Source organism: Ornithorhynchus anatinus, chromosome 5, assembly GCF_004115215.2.
Source record: "Ornithorhynchus anatinus isolate Pmale09 chromosome 5, mOrnAna1.pri.v4, whole genome shotgun sequence".
NCBI classification, from domain to species: Eukaryota; Metazoa; Chordata; class Mammalia; order Monotremata; family Ornithorhynchidae; genus Ornithorhynchus; species Ornithorhynchus anatinus.
Window position 1 is genome coordinate 98,452,641 of NC_041732.1, and position 21,279 is coordinate 98,473,919.

Sequence of the window (21,279 nt, forward strand, 5' to 3'; positions counted from 1 at the left end):
AAGGCATTGTCTTAATGTGTAATTATCTGTAATTAGAGATTTTGTTATTTCCACAGCAATTTGTGTTTTGCCATATGGGTAGACCTGATGTTACAGCGATTGTGAGGGTTTTAATGGGAGAATTATATTTCATTGTCTGATAAAATAATCCCCATATTACATTTTGGTCCTTGAATTATTTAGTTAATGGATATTCTCCTGGTTATTCATTTTTAAAACTATTCTCTAACATAACTTTGAGCTACTAGAGGAAACATGTAGGTGGTGGCAAATACGGTAGAAGGAATTTTTTTTAAGACTAATAGTATTTTATTTATGTCTTAAATAATCTTTGTTAGAACTTACGAATAGTGCCTCACTGACCATTGTTTTCTAAACTCTTCCAATACAGGGACTTCAACGTTCCCTATCCACATGAGCTTACAGTCTGGAGGGTGAGACAGGCATTAATAGAAATAAATTGCAAATATGGACATAACTGTGAGGGGAAGGGTGAAAAAGGAGCAAATCCAAGTGTGAGGACATTGCAAAAAGGGGTGGAAGATGATGAAATGAGTCCACAATTTTCCACACTTGAGCATTGTGACCCAAATCCTGAGCAGATTGATTGCCACAGATATTGGCTGACAATTCTCTGGTAGCCTTTTTCCCATGTGTGATGGGAAAAATTAAAAATAAAATTAAAATTTAACTTCATAAAATTAAGCACAGGATGTTTGATCTCCCTAAAATCAGGACACTTGTTGGATATAGAAGACAATGTTGCCAGTGAAAGAGGAGACAGGTTGTTGTCAGTGTGAAAGCTTGGTATTCTTAGGGACTTTGGAATTCATGACTGTGAGCGTGCAAACTTGAATAAAAAAGCTTATGCTTAAAGTCTGTGTTACATTAAATGATGCAGTCTGTTTGTGATCAAGTGGTGGCATTTATTAAGCGTTTACTATGTGCATGGCACTTCACTAAGCTCTTGGGAGAATATAGAACAACAGAATTAGCAGTCATGTTCCCTGCCCAAACGAGCATATAGTAATTGAAATTGTTAAGCACTGGGGTAGATCCAAGATAATCAGGCCAGATAAAGTCCCCGTCTCACATGGGGCTCCCATTCTAAATATGAGGAAACTGAGGCACTGAGTAGTTAAATGATTTACCTAAGGTCACACAGTAGGCAAGTGGAAGAGCTAGGGTTATAATCCAGGTCCTTGGACTACCAGGCCCATGCCCTTTCCACTGGGCAACACTTCTCCTTCCAGGGTTAGATCACGGGGATTGCTTTTGCTAATAAGAAGTAAATTATTTATTTTAGGGAGGTGCAAACCTCTGTTTTAGTCTCAATCTATAAGGGAGCCCTTGGCCTATATGAAGGGGAGTGTGGCATGAAGATTGAGATCTTGGTTTGCAGTTCAGTTCTGGCCCTTTGTTTTCCATGGCTCAGAAAATCATGGTGCCAGATTGTAGTAGGACATCGGAGAGATAGGAGGGGGCAAGGCACTTGAGTGCTTTACAGCCACTGTTACAGAGTTTCTGTGGGATGCAGAGGTGGATAAGCAACCACTGGAGTTTCTTGAGGAGTAAGGAAATACAGACTGAATCTTCTTTTAGAAAAATGATCCAGGCAGCCGAGTGAAGTGTGGATTGGAGCTGTCTTTGTCACTGCTGCACTCCCCGGCCCCCATCCCTTCATCCCTCCCACCCAGAGCCCTGGATCACTACCACAATCCCCACTTCCTCTGTTCCTGTGCCAGTGAAGCTGAGTGCAGCTGGCAGAAATGGAGGCTCTGAGCTTCTTTCACTAGAAATTCATGCCTCTGCTTCGGTCAGATTTGCCTCCTACTCAACAGCTACCCTCAATGATTTCCAGACCCACAACTGGCACCAGATCTCCCAGACCTTCTCCTCCAACCTCTCCGATTTCTCTTCCTCATTCACTGGCTGCTCCTCAGGCCCTCACCCTCTTCCATAGGCTTCCCTCAAGACTCTCTTTCAGATCCTTTATTCTCCATACTTTATATTCACTCTCTCGGGGACCTCATCCGATCATGTGGGTTCAGCTACTGCTATGTTGGAGACTCCCAAATCAATCTCTCAAGCCCTGATTTTTTTTTAAGTGGAATTTAAGTGCTTACTCTGTGTCAAGCCCCATTCTAAGCTTTGGGATAGATACAGAATTATCAGATTGGACACAGTCCATGTCCCACATGAGGCTCACAGTCTTAGTCCACATTTTGCAGATGAGGGGACTGAGGCACAGAAAAATGAAATGACCTGCAGAGCTGGGATTAGAACTCAAGTCCTCTGACTCTCAAACTCTTAGTCTTTCCACTAGGCCACGCTGCTTCAGACTTCTCGTCTGACCTGCAGTTCGTGCCTCTCCCTTCGAGGCATCTCATCTTTGGATATTATACTGGCACCTCCAACTCAACATGTCTAAAACCGAACCCCTAATCATAATTACCCTTTAATCCACTTCTCCCACTATCTTTCCCATCTCGGTCAACATCACCATCCTCTAGCTATACCAATTATCTCATTCATTCATTCATTCATTGTTATGTTTATTGAGTGCTTATTTTGGGCAGGGCGCTCCACTAAGCGCTTGGAAAGTACAGTTCGGCAACAGATACGGAACTGATTAATTTTGGAAGCTATCAAAATTGGCAAGAGCCCAGCGACCCTGATTAGAAATGATAGGGTGGACAGGGACTGTTTGTGAAATCACTGTCTCTTGGGCTAGCTGAACCTTAACAAATCTCCAAATGTACCCCAGTGTCCCTTTTTGAAGTCTCACCAGGAAAGACTGAACTAATACCGGCTCCACCATTTCTCTGCTGGGTGATCTAAGGCAAGTCACTTAACTTCTCTGTGTCTCAGTTTCCTCATCTGTAAAATTGGGATTATGTAATTTGTCAAGAGTATTTGAGTGCCCTTCTTAAGCAGAGCATTCTTTTAGGTGCTGTAATGTTCTTGTGCGCTCTATCTTTGTTGGTTCCTACATAGAAAATAGTATATTTTCTGTTCACAATTTCATAATCAGGTGTCTGAACCTTGGTCATTTGTGCTAGGGTATTGGAAAGCCAAAGTAAAAAGTGGCTGAAAATTACTTTGAAATTCCAGATCTTGAAAATTCAAATGAAAAGGCACTGACACAGATTCCTGGGTATATTAATAAATTGTCTATCAGTAGCTATTACTGTAAGTCCATATTCTAATGATATTCAAGGGATTGCAATATTCATGTTGTTAGAGTCAAACATTTTGTACAAAAAGGAACAAAACTTCATAGCTTGTGTATTGTAATTCTTGGGGACCAGGCAACGCAAGAAGCCATAACAGATTTTAAGGGAAAATGCTATAAGCGGGAAGGTGTTTTTGAACCTGTTTTAGTAAGTTGCATTAATATATTACAAAGCAGAAAGGGAACTCTAACATGGAGCAGTAAAACTACTACAACATCAGTAATACATCATCATTGCTAATATTTGTTGAGCACAATTCTAGGAGTTGGGAAACAGGCAGTAGAAATAAAAGATACTTATATAAGACTGAGTTCATTTTTTGTTGGGGTTTAAGTGCTTACAATGTTCCAGGCACTGTACTTAGTGCTGGGGTAGATACAGGCTGATCAGATTGAACACAGTCCATCTCTCACAAAGGGGTTCACAGTCTTAAACCTAATTTTACAGATAAGGTAATTGAGGCACAGAGAAGTTGTGACTTTCCCAACGTCACCCAGCAGACAAGTTTTGTGGGCCAGAATTATAACCCAGGTCCTTTTGACTCCCAGGCCCATGCTCTATCCACTAGACCACACTTAGTTTGGGTTGGGGTGGAACAAGAATGGTGTGTCACCTTAGGTCGTGCTATGCTGGCTGAGCATGTCTTCACAGTATGCCCAGGAGTCCCTTGTTCTCTTTCTCGATGTCAAACCTAGACCTGAGAAATAAAACTTGTAAGATCCCGTTAAAATAACTTTGTGCCTGTGCAAAAGTTCTACACAGTTGAGCTTGGTGGATTGGTACCCAGGGATTAGGTCAGTCTAACATCTTGTAGACTCGTGGCAGAGCTGCTGGGAAGGATGAAACTGGAGAGATAAGTAAGCAACAATAATAATAATTATGGAATTTATTATGTGCTTCCTATGTGCCAGGCATTGTTCTAAGTAATAATAATACTAACATTATGATTACTAATAACTACTAATTAGTGATAATTACTACTAGTAATATATCATTGCCAGGTAATAATTTTGGTATTATTTTAATAATAATTATACCAAATAATAATTATAATAGTATAATAATTATTATATACCAATAATAATTATAATGCCAAAATGATAATTTTGGTATTTAAGCACTTACTATGTACCAAGCATTGTTCTAAGCACTAGGATGAATACGGGGTAATCAGGTTGTCCCACTTGGGGCTTACAGCCTTAATCCCCATTTTACAGATGAAGTAACTGAGACAGAGAGAGAAGTTAAGTGGCTTGCTAAAGGTCACACAGCAGACAAGTTGGTGGAGCCAGGACTAGAACCCACATCCTCTGACTCCCAAGCCTGTGCTTTTTCCACGAAGCCACATTCCTTGTCCACAGGGAACCTACAGTTTAGGGGGGGAGATCAACATTAATATAAATAAATGAATAAGTTTTGGATATGTACATAAAAATGTACTCTGTCCCTTCCCCTAGCTGTGATTTATTTAACTACCATCTTCATCTCTACTCTGTACGTTCCTATGGGGGGCAAGGATAGTATCTACCAACTCTATTGTATTGTACCCTTCCAAGCGCTTAATACAGTAAGATAATTATTTTTATGGTATTTGTAAGTGCTTACTATGTGCTAGGCACTGTAGTAAGTGCTGGGGAAGCTGAGGCTCAGAGTAGTTAAGTGACTCTCCCAAGGTCGCAAAGCAGCTGTGTGGCAGAGCCAGAATTAGAACCCAGACCCTCTGACTCCCAAACCCGTGCTCTTTCCATTAGATCCTGCTGCTTCTCTTAGCCTCCTCAAATTTTGGACACGAGTTTATACTGACATGACTAGTATGCAAGTTTTATTTAGGATACCTAGTGATTGCACGAAATTGTCTGGCTAATGCTCAGAGGAATTTTACATCACATATTGTTGGGTTAATTTTCTTTTGGAATTCAGTTCATTAAGCACAGTCAGGGGATGTGATCTAATGCAGCATTTCAATTCTGTCTCCAGTCTCTTCATTCAGTAGTGCCATACTGTAAGAAAATGATCATTTCTTTCTGTTTCTGCAGTTCAATTTTATTTCCAAATATTTTCGAGCATCTATAATAAAATTAAAGTTGCTGCAGTTACCTAGTTTTTGTCCTTCTTCCCTTTTTTACAGTCCTGAACGTTACTACATTCAGACCTTGAATAGATGCACCTTCATGCTGCAGTTATATTATATTCCCACCACTTCACACATTTCCCATACCCATGAGGCTACAGCGTTTTCTGCAAAAAGAGCACCTCTGATGATGTAAAGCCAAGCTTCCATAGTAACTTTCCTTTCCCGAGATCACGAAAGTCTTGATTTGCATTGCGGAATTGTACAGTCCTCTTATCTATTAGCCACAGGAAGGGAATTCAACAGCTGAAATGAAAACGTGGCATGAGGGTAATTGGATTGGTTACCTGAGGGAAGCATAATTAACTCTGCCAGACAGTCACTGGATGAGTATAGAATCTACCCTTGAGAACCTGTGTACCGAACTGATGTGGGAAGAATGGAAAAACTCCTTAACCTTGGAGTTGACCAGGTTACTCACAGCAGGGAGAACTTCCCCATCAGAATGTGAGTTATTGGTAATAACTGTGGTATTTGTTAAGCACTTGCTATGTGCCAAGCACTATCGTAGCGCTGCAGTAGATATAGTCAGGGTGGACACAGTCCCTGTCGCACATAGGGCTCACAGTCTTAATCCCCATTTTACACATGAGAAGACTGAGGCACAGAGAAGTAAAGGGATCTTCCCAAGATGACACAGCAGACAAGTGGTGGAGTCAGAATTAGAACCCAGGTCTTCTGATTCCAGGCCCGTGCTCTATCCATGAGACCACACTGCTTCTCTGCGTGGTGCTATAGTCGGGAAAATAGTCACTTATCTTCTGGCCTAAGAGAGTTTTTCTGCAAAGATGCAAAGCTCCTAGTCTTCAATTCGAATTATGTGCTCACTAGGCCTCCATTCATCACTTCTCTTTGTAGTCAGTTATGCTTAGAATTCGGGGGATGCTATTCTGGAGAAAGTATATAGTTGTGAAGAGCCAGTGAGTTTTAAAATGTCCATTTCGCCTTTTTTAACAAGATGATGATTGAACATGTGTTGTAACGTTGGGCAAATCACTAAACTTTTCTTTGCCTCAGTCTCCTCATCTGTAAAATGGGGTTGAAATATCTATTCTCCCTCCCCTTGCCTATGAGCCCTAAATGAGACAGGGTCTGTGTCTGACCTGATTTTCTTATATCTACCTCAGCAGTTTAGTAGAGTGCCTGACATAGAGTTTAACAAATACCACAATCATCATCATTATCATTTTACTCTACTTTAAGCGCAGTGGGGATTCAGACCTCAGCACAGGTGTCCATATCTACATTGCAGGATACATATGATAAGCGTGAGGTGAATACTAACACTTTTATACTGTTGTGTGAGCTTTTACAAAAGTATCTTATTGTCCGTCTACTTAGTGTACCTACTTAGTGTATGTGGAGACCCTGAGAAATTTGGCAAAACCCTGTGAGACTTTTAGCAATCTATCAGTCAGTTGTATTTATTGAGCAATTACCGAGTACCGTGTTAAGCACTTGAGAGAGTATAATGGAATTAGTGCACACCATACCTCCCACAAGGAATGTATAATGCAACAAGGGAGGACAGACATTAACATATTCATTATAGGTAAAAGGAAACAATAACATATATTTGTGGTATGTGTGTGTTTGTGTTTGTGTGTGTGTGTATGTGTAGAAAGAGAGTCAGACCATAAGTTCCTTGTGGCAGGGAACTTGTCTACCAACTGTTATACTGCACTCTCCCAAGTGGTTAGTTCAGTGCTCTGCACACAGTAAGCACTCAATAAATACAATTGATGTGTGTCTGTGTGTTGTGGGGGAGGGAAATAGGGTCAGACTGTAAGTTCGTTATGGGCAGGGAACGTGTCTACCAACTCTGTTACATAATACTCTCCCAAGTGCTTAGTACAGTGCTCTGTACACAGCGCTCAGTAAATACACTTGACTGTGTATGTGTTCTGGAGTGTATGGATGTGCCCAGATGCTTATTTGATGTGGAAATGTTGTTGTCATTTGGGTTGGGGAGATGGTAGGGGCTGAAGAGGCACTGGTGGGGAAATAGGAAGAAGAGATTACAGATGAATCAGGGAAGGCCCTCTGGGAGAGAGGTGATTTCAGCAGGATTTTGAAGATGAGGGGTCTTCCAGATGAGAAAGCGGAGGGAGTTCCAGGCAGTGGGGAGCATGTGAGCTAGAGGTCAGCAGCAGGAAAGATGAGAAAGAGGCACATTGAATCAGATGACTGAAGAGGAGCAAAGTGTATTAGCTGGGCTGTAGCAGGAGAGGAGCAGGGATAATTAGAGGGGAGAGAGCTGACTGAGCGCCTTAAAGCTGATGGCCAGGAATTTCTGCTTGATGAAGAGAGGAATGGGAAGCCGTGTTTCATGATGACACTCCAGTCAAGTTGATGTTAAATGGGCGTCATTATCTGACCCATTTCCTGACTCAGTAAACTAAAGCAGGACCAATCTTTTTTAGCTTTAATTTTGTCATTTTGAAGATATGGCATGAGAATTGGAATATATTTTTGATATTACACCTGGTGTTAGATCTTGTCAATTTTCCCTTGGTTAGCGTAAAAACGCTTACTAGGGGGAAGAAAGCATTCAGAGGCGAAAGAATTAAAGGATCTGATTAAGGCTCAGGGAAAAACTCTAAATATTATGAAAAGTTGTGAAGCTTAGCTTGCATTTGCCTGAGAGTATTTTCTAACACAGTGATTGCCAGCAAATAATAATTTGTTCAGAAGAATGTGAATGTGAGAAGGAACTCAGAATTAAACCAGAAAATCAGCCCCTTGTTGCTTTGATTCACCTTTCCCACAAAGATTGATTGGGAAACTGCATGGCCTAGTGGAGAGAGCACAGGCTTTTGGGAGTCAGAGGGCCTGGGTTCTAATTCTGTCTCTGCCACATAATTCCTTTATGATTTTGGGCAAGTCAACTTAACTTCTCCGTTCCCTCATCTGTAAATCTTAATTAGACTGTGAGCCCCTGGTGGGACCTGATTATCTTGTAACTGCCCCGGTTCTTAGTACAATGCTTGGTACAGAGTAAGTGCTTAACAAATATCACAATTTTTATTATAATCAGTGGGTGACAAAGGGGCTTCTTAACATGTGATAGGTCTGTTTCCTGGGCAGAAGCCAAAAGGCAGCAGCTAACTTCTTTTGCCCCTGCAATAGAATTCTGGGAGCTTTGCTTCATCTAATCAACTAATTCATCAGTGAATGGTATTTATTGAGCATTCTCTCTGTGCAAAACACTGTACTAAGCCCTGGACAGAGTTAGTAGACACATTTCCTGCTTACCGTCTTGAGGGGGATACCAACATAGATATAAATGAATAAATTATGGGTATGTACATAAGGGGGGTGGGACTGAGGGTAAGAATAGATGGTGCCAATCCAAGGGCAACACAGAAGGGAGTGGGAGAGGAAACGTGGGCTCAATTGGGGAAGGCATCTTGGAGGAGATTTGCTTTTAATAAGGATTTGAAGGTGGGGAGAGTAATTGCCTAACAGATATGAAGAGGGAGGGCATTCCAGACCAGAGACAGGATGTGGGTGTCAGTTCCAGTGAGATAGGCAAGATCTAGGTACAGTGAATAGCTCGTATGGGCAGGGAATGTGACTGCTTATTGTTGTATTATACTCTCCCAAGTGCTTAGTACAGTGCTCTGTACACAGTAAGCACTTAGTAAATGTGGTTGAATGAATGAGTAGGTTGGCTTTAGAGTAGTGAAGTATGTGGGCTGGGTTGTAATAGGAATTCAGGGAGGTAAAGTAGAAGGAAGCAAGGCAACTGAATGCTTTAAAGCTTACAGTAAGGGGCTTCTATTGGATTTGGAGCTGGATGGGCAACCTTTGGAGGTTGAGTGGGAAACATGGAACAAACGTTTTGTAGAAAAATGATCCGGGCAGTAGAGTGAAGTATGTGTTGGAGTGGGGAGAGGTGAGAGGCAGGGAGGCCAGCAAGGAGGCTGATGATGATGATTATGGTATTTGTTAAGCGCGTACTATGTGCCAAGCACTTTTCTAAGCGCTTGGGTAGATGCAAGGTAATCAGGTTGTCCCACATGGAGCTCACAGTCTTCATCCCCATTTTACAAATGAGGTAACCAAGGCACCAAGAAGTTCTGGCTTGCCCAAGGTCACACAGCAGTTAAGTGGCTGAGCCTGGATTAGAATCCAATTCCCTTGACTCCCAAGCCGTGCTCTTTCCACTAAGCTATGCTGCTTTAGTGATGCAGTAATCAAGGTGGGATAGAATAAGTGCTTGGATTAATGTGGTAACAGTTTGGATGGAGAGAAAAAGGGTGGATTTTAGCAAAGATGTGAAGGTTGAACCGACAGGATTTGGTGACAGATTGAATAGGTGGTACAGAGCACTGTACTCAGCCCTTGGGAGAGTAAAATATAATAGATTCCAGAACAACCATTCACTGCTGGGGAATGTACTTTCTCCTTTCATTTCCTACAAGTCTCCTGCCAACCTCCAACGTAAGCTCTGGTTGCTTTGAAATCACAGGTCTCTCAATAAAGATTGGCTGAAATGTGATTCAGCACAATCTAGCACCTGTGTCCTGGGAAACTCTTCAAGTCTCCAGGACAGGAGACATTTATGAAGTCAGTGAGAGAGGAGCTGTTGTATACTAATGCATGCATTTGAAACCTGCCTATCACACATGAACATTAATATGAACTGCTCTACAGGGTCAGCCTGGAATTGTGGATGAATTACAAACGTAAAGAGTAAAGTTATGTGCTGCCCTTCTCCAGGGAAACCTTAGCAGCAGCCAAATATTTTCACTTGTCACACGGAACTGGTTGTTGTCATTAAGTTTTCTACTTAGGGAGAACACAGATAAGTAAAAAAGCAAGTTAAGGAAGTAGTGTGGCATAGTGGGGTGAGCACGGGCCTGGGGATGGAGGACTTGGGATATAATCTTGAACTCTGTCACTTGCCTGCTGTGTGATTTTAGGCAAGTCACTTCACTTGTCAAGGCGTCAGTTTCCTCATTTGTAAAATGGTAAATTCCTGTTCTCACGACGAGCGTGTCTGCCGCAATAACCTCTGGCCCCCGCCCCTGCGGGGTGACACTGCAGGGGGACACTGGGGATTCATTCATTCAATCGTATTTATTTAGCACTTACTGTGTGCAGAGCATTGTATTAAGCACTTGGAATGTACAATTTGGCAACAGATAGAGGCAATCTCTGTCCAACAACAGACTCCCAGTCTAAAAGGGGGAGACAGACAGCAAAACAAAACAAGTAGTCAGGCATCAATACCATCAAAATAGATAAAAAGTATAGTAGATATATACACATCATTAATAAAATAGAGTAATGAATAATATATACAAATATACACAAGTGCTGTGGGAAGGGAAGGGGGTAGAGCAGAGGGAGAGAGTAGGGGGAATGGGGAGGAGAGGAGGAGGAAGAGCTCAGTCTGGGAAGGCCTCCTGGAGGAGGTGAGCTCTCAGTAGGGCTTTGAAGAGGGGAAGAGAGTTTGGAGGATGTGAGGAGGGAAGGCATTCCTAAAATACCCATTTTAGTGGTAGGGCATGGGCCAGGGGTTGACGGCGGGACAGGTGAGAATGAGAGACCATGGGGAGGTTAGCGGCAGAGAAGCGGAGTGTACAGGATTGGCTGTAGAAGGAGAGAAGGGAGGTGAGGTGGGAGGGGGCAAGGTGATGGAGAGCTTTGAAGCCAAGAGTGAGGAGTTTTTGCTTCCTGTGAAGGTTGATAGGCAACCCCTGGGATGGGCCACCACTGTTGCTCTTCTGGAGGACAGAAAGGAGGAGTGGGAAGTGGTGGGAACATCAAGAAACTCCAAGAGGAGCGGGAAGAGGGATTATGGAATGTTCCATCCTCCTTATTCCTGGCTACTCCCCTGCGAGACTCACAGCCTCTCTTACTGAGGCTGTGAGCCTCATACAGGACCCGATTATCTTGTATCTACCCCAGCACTTAGGACGGCCTTCAGCAACTAGTAAGCATTGTGTAGTGAATTGAGCATGGGCCCGGGAATCAGAAGGACATGGGTGCTAATCCTGGCTCTGCCACTTCTCTGTGACCTTGGCCAATTCACTTCACTTTCTCTGTGCTTCAGTTGCCTCGTCGGTAAAATGGGGATTGAGTCTGCCCCACATGGGACAGGGATTGTGTCCAACCCAAGTTGCTTGTATCCATCTCAGTGCATAATACAGTACCTGGCACATAGTAAGCATTTAGCAAATACCATCATTATTATTATTATTGCTAAGCCAGTGACTATGTAGTTTTAACCACTTAGACAATGAGGAGGTAATCAGTGGAGCTGCTTGTCCAGTAATCTTGAAGGACATCATCAGATAAATGCGTCGAGCTCAAAATGGCGCTTATCTTTTCTGTTGGACCCAGTGGAGTAAGTAGAGAGAGTCCTTGCCCTCAAGGATCTTAAAATTTAATAGGAAAGACAGACATTAAAGTAAGTTAGAGGTAGGAGAAACACCCAAGCATAAGGATATGTGTTGTGTAGTATCTTTCCATCTTTCCTCCTAAAACTGTAAACTTGAGGTCAGGAATGGTGCTCTACCTTTATTGAACTCTCACAAGCACTTACTACAGGTGCTCTGTATGCACTAGGTACTCAGTAAATCCTTTCGATTGCATGACTGTTATGGAAAGTTGTAGAAGCCAGCATTTTTTAGAGTCTCATATCTCAATCCCTTGTGGAAAAAGAATCTGTAGCACTCGTTCCCTACTGCAGCTGTCTGGGGCTACTAACATAAATTCTCTGGTAATCTAATTGACAAGCAGCTTCAATTCAAAGCAAGTTTCAACTACAGGTTATCTCTTAATCCAATCAACAAACTTTGTGGTATTGGTTTTTACTGAAGCCCTCTGTGATTGACTTCACTCCTGGGGCTTCTCTGCTTCTTGGATATCCGGTACATTTAATTAACTGGTTCTATCTGTTCCCCTAAGGATGCCAGAAAACAAAGCTTTTACCTCCAAATCCAGCAGACTGAGTGGGTTTATACTCCCTAAAAATGTGACTGTGTCTTGAATGGCTTTATTGTGGATGTGTTTCTCTTTACAGATATAAAACGTTTTACATTGGGATCAATTTCAGCAATTTTTGGAAAAATATGAAACTCCTTTATGTGGTATAGACACTTTTATAGTAGCTATCACTAAGTAAACTAATTTAACACAAAACATCCCAACATTAAGTGTTGAGCTGTTATGTGACTGTGAATTTATGCAGAAGGAAGGCTGCAGAGGATAAGCTTCTTCTGCTGAGTGTGGTCATGGGTTTTCAAACCGTGGGAGCAGACAGTCACCTCTACTGTCACTTGACAACTTCCGGGTCACCTAAGTACTTGCCTTACTTTCTTTTCCCTTCCTGTAATTTATTTCAGTGTCTTTCTCCCCCACTAGATGGTAAACTCCTTGAGGGCAGGAATCTTGTCTCCTCTTCCCACCTGTATGTTCTCCCCCAGTGCCTAGTACAGTGCTCTGTAATCAATCAGTAGTATTTATTGAGCATTTACTGTGTGCAGAGCTCTGTTCTAAGCCTTTGGGTGAGTACAGTACAATGAAATTGGTTGATGTGTTCCCTACCCATTAAAAAGAAACATTGCTACTCCTATTACTGGAGTAAGATCAACTACTCTTGATCGATGGATTGATTGAAGAGGCAGGGGGTGGTAATTGGAGGAATATAAAGTAGAAGAATGATTACCCAACCTGATCATCTTGGATCTGCCCCAGCACTGAGTAGAGTGCTTGGCATATAGTAAGCACTTAATACTTATTATTATCAATCTTAAGAATCAGGGAAATCCTCCTGAAGGAGATGTGATTTCAGTAGGACTGTGAAGTTGGAAAGAGCAATGGTCTGCTTTCTGCTGGATGATAATAATTATAATGGTAATTGTTAAGCTCTTACTATGTGCCAAGCACTGTTCTATGGGCTAGCGTAGATATGAGGTAATTAGGTTGGAGATAGTCCCTGTCTCTCATGGGACTCACAGTCTCAATCCCCATTTTACAGATGAGGTAACTGAAGCACAGAGAAGGTAAGTGACTTGCTCAAGGTCATACAGCGAAGTGACAGAGTCAAGATTATAACCCAGGTCCTTCTGGCTCCCAAGCCTCTGGGGCACGCTGCTTCATGGATGTGAAGGGGAAAGTATTTCCAGATAGGAGGAAAATCAGAACTAGAGGTTGGTGGTGAAAGAAACGAGAGGCAACAGTTAGTACTTTGGGTTGAGGAAAATGAGCTGTCCGGGGTGTGGCAGTAGGAGGGAGAGATCAGATTTTCTTATGAGCAAGTTGAAGACTTGAGTCTCAGTTGAGCTTAGTACAGTGCTCTGCACACAGTAAGCACTCAATAAATGAATGAATGAAAGTGGGAATAACTTACTTTTTAGTAATCATTATACATAATAATGAAGCCAGAAGTAGTCAACATTCTTGCTATATTCATGTATATTTTATTTAAATTTCATAATGCACTTCTGCTAATGTGTGATTCATTTTCAGTACTGAACATTTTCTTCAAATGCCTCATTTGGAGATTAAAGAATAATTTTCAATTTTGTTTTATTTACCTCATTTTTCTTTCAAGTCTGCAGTCTTCTCTGCCTTGGGGAAAGTGATGGACTGTAGTGAATTTTGCTTGAAACACAGTTTACTGTTTCAAGTAAAATTAGGTGTTATAAAGACCATTCACATTTTTCACCTGTTAGTGTGTGCATTTGTGGGTGGTAAATGGCAAATGTAAATTTTAGCTACAAATACAGCTCTTAAAATGTAATTGAAATGAGAATGAAGAACAAGAAGTGTTTCTGCTTTGATTTGTGTTTACTTGAACTGAACAGACTTATATTTTGGATTTTTAGAAATGAAATAGCATCTGAGACTTTAGGAGAACAATAAAGAGAATAAAATGTCAAGTTGCGTTGACTCTAATGTGATCAGGATGTTCGAACCCAGTATGGAGTTCATCTCTTAATGACAAGTAGGAATTGCTTTAAAGGCAGTACTGTCAAGCTATATTAAACATCCCATGGTTCTTAGGAAAAGAAACAATAAGCTTTAGAAACAGAATTATTCTATAATGTTGGTAATAGAAACTGAAGTACCACGCGTTTGTATGATAAACCTATGCAAAACATTCTGTTGGATATTTGTAGAGCATAACGGTATTGCTTTTTACTCGTAAAATGGGAATTGGGTTTGCATTTCTGACTGTGGACTGTAAACTCATTGTGGGCAGGGAATCTGTCTGCTTATTGTTGTATTGTACTCTCCCAGGCACTTAGTACAATGAATGGATGAATGACCATAAATAAGCCATCCGGTTTATGACTACTAAAGGAAGATAAGAATTAGAAACTCCGGCCAGGATTGAATTGAGAATTCTGTATAGACCTTAGCTGCTGCGATTGAATGAACCAAATCCCCAAACTCAAACAAAAGTTGGGATTTTGTTAATAAGTAGGCAAAGAACAAAACAAAGGTTGCAAAGTCATATTTATAGCTGATGAGGCCTAAGACTCTCAGGGCCAGGATGAGAGTTTGATTAAAAGAAGTCAAACAGTGTGCATTAAGCCATGTTGCTACCTGATTGATAGCTTTGCATGGGGAAAAGGCTGAGAAACAGAGTTTAGTCTAGAATAACAGAGTAGTGGAAAGATCAGGAGAGAAGCAGCGTGGCTCAGTGGAAAGAGCCCGGGTTCGGGAGTCAGAGGTCGTGGGTTCTAATCCCGGCTTTGCCACTTATCAGCTGTGTGTCTTTGGGCAAGTCACTTCACTTCTCTGTGCCTCAGTTACCTCATCTGTAAAATGGGGATTAAGACTTTGAACCCCATGTGGACAACCTAATTACCTTGTGTCTACCCAGCGCTTAAAGCAGTGCTTGGTAAGCACACGGCCCTGGGAGTCAGAGGACTTGGGTTCTAATTCCACCTCCTCCACTTGTCTGTTGTGTGGCCTTGGGCAAGTCACTTCTATGTGCCACAGTTACCGTATCTGTAAAGTGGGGATTCGGTACTTATTGTCCCTCACACTTAGTCTGGGAGCTCAATGTTGGACAAGCATTTTGGCCTCCTGGAGAAAGCACAGGTTCTAATCCCAGCTCTGCCAGTTACCTGCTGTATGAGACCTGTGGCAAGTCACTTAACTTCTTTCTGCCTCAGTTTCCTCAACTGTAAAATGGGGATTCAAACCTATCCTATCTCCCCTACCTAGACTGTGAGCCCCATGTGGGTTAGGGACTGGGTCCAAACTTATTAGCTTGTAGTACCCCAGCTCTTAGAATACATAGTAAATGCTTAGCACCTACCACAAATAAAAAAAATAGGGACTATGTCCAACATGATTAACTTGTATCTACCCCAACATTTAGAACAGTGCTTGACACATAGAAAGCACTTAAGAAATAGCATAATAATAGTAATAATTATGGCATTTGTTAAGTGCTTACTATGTGCCAAGCATTGTTCCAAGCCCTGGGGTAGATACAAGGTAGTCAGGTTGTCCCCACGTGGGTCTCAGTCTTAATCCTCATTTTACAGATGAGGTGACTAAGGCACAGAGAAGTTAAGTGACTTGCCCAAAGTCACACAGCTGACAAGTGGCGGGGCTGGGATTAGAACCCACGACCTCAGACTCTCAAGCCCATGCTCTTTCCACTAAGCCATGCTGCTTCTCGACAAACAATCACGCCTACCTAAAGCTTATATCCAAATTAGCCACTCTAGCTTCATTTATAACCAAGGAATAGCTTGGGTAGAGAGAAATACATCACTACATGAAGTTTCTTCTGGCTGGATTTCAGGGAGAGGCAAGAGTTTAGTTCAGTGGCATGTATTGAGCACTTACTGTGTGCAGAGCATTGTACTAAGCTCTTGGAAGAGTACTAATCGATAGTTGGTACACATAATCCTTGCCCTTATAGTTTAGTTGGAAAGACAGACATTAAAATGAATTTTGGATAGGGGAAGCAACATTTAATATGTTCATAAGTAGACCGGCTTCACTTGCCCTTGCTGTGCTCAGAGGAAACTTGGGAGCTGGCTCTTTATTGGCAGACAAGACAGGCCCCTCTCAGAAAGTTCCAAACAATTGTCAGGGGCTCCCAGATTATCCCAAGCATTTTTGTTAAGTGAGGTTCATTCATTCAGTTGTATTTATTGAGCACTTACTGTGTGCAGAGCTATGTACTAAGCACTTGGGAGTACAATACAACAGTAAATAGATATATTCCCTGACCACAAGGAGCTTACAGTCTAGAGGTTGTCAGTCTTATCACCTTGCTTCCAGGCTTAGGCCTTCTTTATCCTTAGGTCTTTGACAGAGCCAGCAGCTGTTTTACATGGTGGTGTTGACTTCTTGGTAGTCTGTCGGAAATGAAATCTTAATTTTAGTTCAGGATGGCAGTTTCCCAAACTAATGATCAGTTGGTCCCCTGGTTTTAGATCTTTGGTCGATCCTAGCCTCCCTCCCCAAATGTGGAAGGCTAAGGAGGCAGCATGGCGTAATGGATAGAGCATGGGCCTGGGAATCAGAAGATCATGGGTTCTAATCTCAGCTCCACCACTTGTCTGCTGTGAGACTTTGGGCAAGTCACTTAACATTTCTCTGGGCCTCAGTTACCTAATCTGTAAAGTGGGGATTGAGACTGTGAGTCCCACATGGGTCAGGGACTGTATACAACTCAATTTGCTTATATTAGCCCAGCACTTAGTATAGTGCCTGGCATGTAGTAAGTGATTAACATAGTAAGTGCTCAACAAATGCCATTATTATTATCATTATCATTATTAAGGACCGCAGTCTCAGAGCATGTTAAGGAGAGGACAGATATCTGCTTTTCTAGTCAATCTGGGGTAATTATTAATTGAACATTGTGTGCAGAGCATTGTCCTAATGCATTCATTTAGTTGTATTTATTGAGTGCTTACTCTTTGCAAAACACTGTGCTAAGTGCTTGGGAGAGTACAATATAACAATAAACAGGAACAGTCCCTGCCCACAAGGAGCTCATAGTATGCCTATTTACTTGTTATGATGTCTGTCTCCCCCCTTCTAGACTGTGAGCCTGTTGTGGGCAGAGATTCTCTCTTTGTTGCTGAATTGTACTTTCCAAGCACTTATTACAGTGCTCTGCACACAGTAATCGCTCAGTAAATACTATTGAATGAATGGAGGGGGAGACACCCATTAATGTAAATAAATAAATGTGTTTAGGAGGGTACAATAGAGTTAGTAGTGGAATTTCTGCCCTCAGAGAATTTACTATCAGGGAATAAGATCAAGATCTTTACACAGACTCATTTGTATCTGGCTAATCTTTTCATTGCTTACTTGGGCTTTTTCATCATTTGTATTTAATCTCTTTTCCTTCTACCTACAAGGTAGTCGATGATTTATGTCTTTGGATTATTTTATTGGTTTTTTTAATTTATGGTGTTTGTTAAGCATTTTGTATGTGCCAGGCACCAAACTAAACCCTGGGATTCGATACTAGATAATCAGTTTGGAAACTGTTCCTGTCCCACATCGGGCTCACAGTCTTAATCCCCATTTTACAGATGAGGGAACTGAGACCCATAGAAGTGAATTGAATTGCCTAAGGTTACTCAGAAAACAAGTGGAGGAGCTGGGTTTAGAACCCAGGTCCTTCAGATTCCCAGGTTTATAGTTTTTCTACTAGACCACACTGTTTCTCGGGCTATAAATGCCCCTGATGATGGTTTCTTCAAATAGTCTAGCATGGCATTGTAACTAGGGTGGCTTTAGTGGAAAGAACATGGGAATGGGAATAAGGAAACCAAGATTTTAATCCTTGCTATGTCCCTTACTGTGGGCAAATCTTTTAACTTCTCAATGCCTCAGTTCCCTCATCTATAAAATGGAAATTTAATACCCATTCTCTCTCCTGCATTAAATGAGAGTCCTATGTGGGACAGGGACTATGTTTGATCCAGTTAGTGCAGTGCTTGGCACATAGTCAGTAGTTACATGCATATATAATAGAAAATCCATTACTAATAAGAATTATGATCTTTTTTTTCCCCGAGGGATGAGGCTAAGCTTGTGTAAATGGTTGAAAATGTTTTTATTTGCTAGATTCCAGACTTGCTAATGGATTGTAATTGTAGAAAGGGGACCTGGGCTGTAGTCAGGGATGGAACTCCAGTTCATGATTAATTAAATCCATTTACCCATGAGGAACAAGAGATTTCAGTTGTTCATTTTTGTTCAGAATTGTAAATCTGTCTTGTTGGATGTTATTGCACATGGGTGAATTTGGAAGAAAGTGAGGAGGGGAATTTTACCCTTTTTAAACATTTCTGAGTTTCTGTATTAATTACATTAAATAGCACTCTTCTCCCTCTTGTGATAGTTAAGATGAAAACCAGCTTTTATTTTTTTCCATAGAAACGCTCCAGAGGCCAAATTCTGTTTGACAAAGTATGTGAACATCTGAACCTGTTAGAAAAAGACTACTTTGGACTAACGTACCGAGATGCTGAAAACCAAAAGGTGAATTTCGTTTCGTCTTTGGAGGGTAGATGGGCTGTCTGATAATATTGGTATTTGTTAAGCGCTTACTATGTGCAGAGCACTGTTCTAAGCACTGGAGTAGATACAGGGTAATCAGGTTGTCCCACGTGAGGCTCACAGTCCTGATCCCCATTTTACAGATGAGGTAACTGAGGCACCGAGAAGTGAAGTGACTTGCCCACAGTCACACAGCTGACAAGTGGCAGAGCTGGGATTCGAACCCATGAACTCTGGCTCCTAAGCCCGTGCTCTTTTCACTGAGCCAAGCTGCTTCTCAACAACCTCTATTCTATTCTTAACAACCTCTTCATAGGTAACCTTGCCTTTTCTCAGAACAGTAACACAGGTCTCCTCTTTTTACACTGGGATTTTTAAGACTTCAGAAAACCTTTTTCTATCTCTGGTACCTTGCTAAGGTGATTGATTCAAATTAATTATAAGTCAGTGACAGTGAAATGCATTATTTCTTGGTTGGTAAATGTAGTCACACCCCTCACAGTTGTATGTTATTGCTGAGGTTATGACACAAACTGACAGAGTGATTCACTGTCAGGGTTGATTCTTTATCCTTAATTCATTGCATTATGCAGAGTTGAAAGTGAGAATGCTGACCCGACAGATTCGCTAATATAGTGGATCCTGCAATATCCACTGTATCCAGCAATAACTAGACTAAAGAGCATGATCTATTAGCCTCATTCTGGCAGGGGTCTCTGGCATTTAGCTGGGAGCATTGTGAAGGAAAGGATTCAAAAGTCATCTTATATTTAAGGAACTCAAGCATAAAAGCCACAGAATACTTACTACCCATGAATTCACTAAGAAAGGGTAGGGAAGTTTGTATTCCTGTGTTGGCAAGAGACAGAAACATGTCCGAAGACATTTTTTGCTCAGTCATTCAGTAGATGATGATTAGCCTACTCTGCCTCTGAAAGGCACCTTCTCTCATCCTTACTTCATAGAAATACCTGAAAATCCTTAGAAGCAAAGCTGAAAGTGTTATGCAAATATTAATTCATGGACTGTTTAAAATGCATATTTATTCAGCTCTTCTGAGAACTGAAATCATCAAATGATTAATGTGTGGGAACAGAGGAATGATGAGCAAGTCAGTCTATTTTAAGTCTTGAGTAACTTCTTGAAGGTATAACTTCAAAAACCTCTCAACAACTTGCCTTTTTTTTCTGTGCTAGAGTGAACTTCTTAAGGCTCTAGGGTGGGAAAATTATTTGTATCCAAATGAGAGTTTATTCCAAAGTGGGTCTTCTTTTCCTGGTTAGGCAAGACTCTGGGACAGTGTAGTGGCAGGTGGGATTAGATTAGCAGTGAATAGTTCCTTCTCAGCCGGCTTTGCAAAATGGGTTTTCTGATGCCTTATCCAGTCATTACTCAGTATCTTTTGTTTTGCATATTGACTCATATCCCAAATCTGTTTCCTTTTAGAATTGGCTGGACCCTGCTAAGGAAGTCAAAAAACAGATCCGAAGTAAGTTCTATTTGGCTTATCTGACTTTTATAGCAGCCATGAAGCACTATTAGGAAAAAGCAAGGATTCTAGTTGATCGAACTAGAAAATACCAAGTCCACAATGTGATGTGTTTACACAGACAAAGGGCACTAAGGAGCTTAAAGCCAAACCTTTCAGAACTACTAAAAACTTATTTTGAGCTTTTATTCCTCTGAAATCACGGCTGGCAACAGCAGAAAATGTGGTGAATCACATGACTTTTCTCCCAGTCACCGATCAACTGAAGCCACTGAAAGCCCATAGAGATTTGCAGGACAGTGCCTTGAGCTGAAGGGACCCAAGAGTTTTGCGAATATCATTTAATGACAGGAAGTTCAAGCTGGTCATTACTCTTCTGTAAGAGCTTCGTTACTCACATTCTGTAAAAGCCCAGCCTGGATGTGGCTCATGAAGTTTTAGGATCTAAAAATATAAAATCAACAAATGGGGAATTTAGCTATATCAGATGTTGAATTTGCACATCACTAAAAATAAAGGTTCTTGTTTGATACCTTGGTCTTCTTAAGTCAGAAAGTTATGAGGAACCTCAAGAGATTTGTTATAACTCTTTGTCCCTCTTAATGTTTAATGTGAGAGAGAGAGAGATTAGGTAACCCTTGATGTCAGTCTCTCTGCTAATTGCTTATGTAATCAAACCTCTCTCTCTTCCTCCGTACCTGTAACATGCCTCTCAAATTGGTTTTCTGTGTTTCTTAGCTAGCAGCTAACTAGAACAGTAGTGCCAGGGATGGTTTCACAGTTGTAATTAAAAGGGGAAAACATTTTTATTTTTTGGGTTCAGAGAGTTCTAGTGAAAATTTAAGATGATAATTTTCTCAGGGAATTTCTCCAGAATCTTGAGAAAACATGCTGTAGAAAGGTCATCACAT

General features: G+C 41.4%; 1 protein-coding gene across 23 annotated transcripts in view; it reads left to right on the forward strand.

Annotated features, from left to right (window-relative positions):
* EPB41L3 (erythrocyte membrane protein band 4.1 like 3) overlaps positions 1-21,279 on the forward strand; it is a 177,744-nt gene that overhangs the window by 95,217 nt on the left and 61,248 nt on the right. For all 23 annotated transcript variants that reach the window (XM_029064705.2, XM_029064701.2, XM_029064707.2 and 20 more), the window contains exons 4-5: positions 18,757-18,861; positions 20,326-20,368. In XM_029064705.2, coding sequence (XP_028920538.1) covers positions 18,757-18,861; positions 20,326-20,368 — 148 coding nt within the window. The remainder of the gene's footprint in view (positions 1-18,756; positions 18,862-20,325; positions 20,369-21,279) is intronic.